The following is a 4,359-nucleotide window of genomic DNA, read 5'->3' as shown; positions in this document are numbered from 1 at the left end:
GCATCTAGTCCCTTGCTAAATCAGACGGTTTGCCTTGACTGCAGCTGGTCAGATTTCCAGCAGATTTGAGTTGGCCCTTCTGCCTCTGTTCAGTCCACCTTAATACTGATCAAGGCTTGGGACTGAGGCTGACTTACTTTTGTTTTCATCGGGTCGGGAGATGAGGGTGGGATCCCCAGCGAGCTATTCATACAGTTCCCCAGCCTCAACCTCCAGCTCCAGCCCAGCTCCAGCTTCTTAACTCCAGCTCCCACATCCAAGCTCTCACGAGTGGGAGCCAGGTCTCCTGGAATCTGTCTCCTCTGGGGCCTCCATGGGACAGGTCACTTCTGCAGAGAAAAATCGCCCTCAAGAGCCATCCTGTCCTGATGGGAAAAGAGCTTTGAGATCATATGTCTGATGGGCATCCTTGAGATCAAAGTGCCTATGGAAAAGGGGCTTCCCCCAGGAAGCCCTTCCAGTGGTGATGCAGCAGTAGCTGGCATATCCCCGCTCTTGAGCTCTGGCTTTTGGGGAACTCTCTCTCCTGCCAGGATTTAGGCCTGGGGCCCCATGGCTTGGGCCTGTAGAGGTCCTGCTCCTCCTCACACCTTACTGTAGTATACGGCCACCTCCTTTCTGGGAGCGGGGATCTGGCTGAGTTCCTCCCCCAATCCCACTCTGGTCCAGCCGTTCCTGGTGAGGAGCCCGTCCTGGTCCAGGCAGAGAGGCGGCTTGCACTTGTGCCAGCTCTTGAGCAGTTTGTTCATGGCGCCTTGGTCCGTGATGCCCCGCAGCTTCTCCTTCTCGCCCTCTGCCTCTGGGGCGGGCTTGGGTGGGGGCGGGTGGGAGTGGCCCAGGGCCAGGTCCTGGTTCATGGCCTCAAAGAACTGCTGGATGCAGACCTTGGCAAAGGTCTTGGCGTGCTCCGTGCAGGTTTCGTCGAAGAGCTTGCGCTCGATGTCGATGTAATGGGACCAGTACTTGCTCTTGAGGAAAGCCGCCTGGGTGAAGCAGGGCCGAACGGAGCGCACCACAAATGCCAATAGTGTCATCAGCAGCACAAAGGACCAGCCCAGAGCCTAGGGGAATAAGGGAGCCATAAAGAGAGTGAGTGAGCGAGATCTGACTGTAGCCTTGCAGATAGGACAAGAATCTACCAGCCTGCTGTGGTTTGTGATAGTGAAAGACTCTGGTCCTTCCCACCCTTAACGGGATCACAGTAATGGGGCAGCAGACATCAGAGGAAAAGGATGGGAGGAGGGTTAGGGAGGAAGGTTAGGCCAAAGGGACTGGATCTACCTGAGGCTGGAGGAAAGAACACAGGCCTGGGAGCCAGAGGATCTCGGTTCTAATCATGGCTCTGCCACCTGCCAGCGGTGTGACCTTGGGCAAGTTCCTTGACTTCCATTTGCTTCAGTTTATTCATCTGTAAAATGGGGATTAAATCCCTTTTCTCCCTTCCTCTTAGACTGTGTCTCTGACCTGATGTTTAGAAGTGTTTGGCACAGTAAGGGATTAATAAATCCAACAATTATTATTAATTCTGATCAAGGGGCTTGTTTGTCTGCAGTTCTGTGATGTGTTCTCGGGAGCCCAGAAGGGTCATTTAGCTCTGCTTCATGCAGTCCAACTCTCCGTGTCCCCAAGGCCCCAGCTCCGACTCTCACTGCCCTTATACAAGTGAGGCGATGAAGGCCTGGAGGCTGGGTGAGGGGCTGCGGCTTTGCCATCACCGGCTGAACTGGGTGGGAAGTCAGAAAGAGGGATGATAGCTTTGATTGAATGGATGGGCCTCTTAGCCTGGGACTGACAGGAAGGAAGAAGCTGCCAGCTAACAGGTGGCCCTCCCCTCAGCTCCCTGGAGAAGGGAAACACAACTCTCCCCTGGTTTTCTGATGGGCCCTGTAGTCAGTCAGTCATGGGTCAAGCGTATTTACTGAACGCTTACTGTGTGGAGAGCACTGTACTAAGTACTTGGGAGAGTGCGCTATAACAATAAACAGGCACATTCCCTGCCATAATGAGCTTACAGTCTAGAGTCAGTGCCCCTGGTGGGTTTAAGGTTCCACCCAGTGACCCCATCCTCCTGTACCCACCTGATCCTAGAGGGCGTTGGAGTCTAGGCCTGGAGGGATTGGTCGGCTCCATAGTTCTTTCTGTGGGAGAGCGGAGAGACTGGGAGCCCTCCTGCCCTGGCTGGCTCAGCTCGGGGGGTCAGTGCCACCATCCTGGCATGCCCGGGGGGCCCAGGAGGGAACCAAGAGGAATCCGGGTTCTTTCTAACTCCAGAGGTGAGAGGAAACAGTTGGCAGGTGGCAGGCTGGGCCTGGCGTGTGGGGGTGGGTAGGCAGGGCCCCACAAGTCCTCCGTCCTAACATTTGGATATATTTTCCAGGCAAATGTAGGTGGCAGGTTCTATGACTCAGCAGCTGGAGCCTCAGGCTGGAAGTCTAGATGGCAGGGATCTCGGCGTGGGGGTCCCTTCCCTGTTCCTCCATTCCCTCTTGTAGCTTGGGGTTCATGCCCCTCTTTGCCCCAGGATGGAGAGAGAAGGCCAGAACCCCCTGACTATAAGGTATTCCCCAAGGCACAATTATCCATCAGCTCTTGTCCCAGCATTTGAGAGTGGGAAGGGAGACCTCCCCACACCAACTCCAACCTGGAGCCACCTGGAACACTGAGCACATCCCAGTCTTCTTCACCGGCTGGCTGCTTGACTCTATCTTGGCAACTATCGTAACTCCTCTGAGCTTCCTCCTCTCCCTCTGTCAAATAGGCATGATGGTCCCCTGACTCTCAGGAATGACTTCATGGAAGCAAATGGGCTCTGAGTTGCAAGTCTGGGGGTGTGCCAAGTGGTGCCTCCCCTGTGTCCCTCACCCCTTCCCTGGCACCCTTCAGGTCCCGATGCCCTCCCCTGGGAGCCTAGCACCCTCCCCCCAGTGCTTGGCGCCCTCCCCCTTGTGCCCGGTGCCCTCCCCCCAGGGGCCCAGAACCCAGCAATTACCTGGGAGATGCAGCGCAGATAGCGCACGGCCACCCCCCTGGCCAGCAGCTGGTTCCCGTCGTAGATCTCCTGGCAGGGAATCCGTGCCAGCACCTTGCCCAGCTCCCGCTCCGCCAGCCCCGGGTGGCTGGCATTGCCCAGGGCCTCCACGGGCACGGCCGTGCTGAAGGCACACACGAAGCACTTGCCATCCAGCAGGGTGACGGAGATCCAGACGACGGGGGCGATCAAGGCCCGCTGAGCCATAGAGCAGAACATATAGCGCAGCACGGCAGGGTCCTTGCCCCGCTGGCCCGGCGGCCGTTTCCACTCCTCGGCCAGTACGGACACGTTGTTGTTCATGACCAGGCCCAGCAGGAAGAGCACGGCCGGGGGCGCCAGGAGGATGCCCGCGCTGTAAGCCAGGTTGTAGCCGGGCAGGCAGGGGCAGTTGAAGTCGAAGGCCGAGTAGATCTGGGCACTGGCCAGGGCCATGATTCCACAGATCCCGTTCATGAAGGACTCCTGATTGGACTGAAGGAACTGGAAGATCATCCGGAATTTATCCATCTTCCCCCACTGGGCACGGTGGACCCCCGAGGCCCCAGTCCCCCCGGACCCCACCTACTCCGGGAGAGCCAGAGCCCCCGTGGGGGGACCTTCCTTCCCTGGCTGGACCCAGGAGTCCATGCAGCCCAGACCAAGACCACTCTCTGTCCCTACCTCTGGCAGGGCCTGGGTTGGCGCTGCTCTTCTCTCCTCCAAGCCTGGAGGGTGTGGTCGCCGTGCCCCACTGCCCCTTTCCCCTGGTACGGTGACTCTCCTCCTTCACTCTGCAGGGTCCTCATGTACTGGGGTCCTGGGGCTCCCTGGCCACAGTGGGGTTCGGAGGGTGTGCAGTTCCCTTGCATGGCTCGGCCCCTCTTGGCACCAGGCAGCGGCCTCTGCCCTCCCGGTTCCGGGGGCCGGGAGGCCGATTGTGGAGCGCTGTCACTGGGTCTGCCCGCCCACCGGCGGGGCCCTCCTCCCTCACCCCCCATAGAGCAGAGCCGCAGCCTCAGCCAACACTAACCGCCCCGCCTCCTCTGACACCACCTGGGCCCAAAGGAGAAGCTGCTTGGGAAAATCAGTCTTCACAGTCCCTCAGGGAGGAGCCGAATACACACAGATGGGTAAAGGGAGGACCAGACCTCGGATAGGATAGGGACATTTGGGAGCAGGACTAGGGCAAGTCACCACAGAACAGCGACAGTGGGGGGCAGCTGGGACGGCCACACACCAGTGCACCAGCTGCCCACCCCCCTTCCTACCTGCCCATCTGCCTGCCCTCTACCTCTCTGGGTGCTTCGTGGCTGTTTGGAGCCTGCCCTAAGGTGGGACAGGAAGAAGAC

General features: G+C 58.7%; 1 protein-coding gene across 1 annotated transcript; it reads right to left on the bottom strand.

Annotated features, from left to right (window-relative positions):
• Positions 1-584: 584 nt before the first annotated feature.
• On the bottom strand, positions 585-3,538 carry CALHM1 (calcium homeostasis modulator 1). The gene is made up of 2 exons (XM_001512061.3): positions 2,990-3,538; positions 585-1,061 (listed from the first exon to the last, which is right to left on the bottom strand). The coding sequence occupies exons 1-2, from the start codon at positions 3,536-3,538 to the stop codon at positions 585-587; spliced, it is 1,026 nt and encodes a 341-aa protein (XP_001512111.3).
• Between the last annotated feature and the right edge of the window lie 821 nt (positions 3,539-4,359).

This window comes from Ornithorhynchus anatinus, chromosome 16, assembly GCF_004115215.2.
Source record: "Ornithorhynchus anatinus isolate Pmale09 chromosome 16, mOrnAna1.pri.v4, whole genome shotgun sequence".
NCBI lineage: Eukaryota > Metazoa > Chordata > Mammalia > Monotremata > Ornithorhynchidae > Ornithorhynchus > Ornithorhynchus anatinus.
This window is presented reverse-complemented; position numbering and strand designations above follow the sequence as displayed.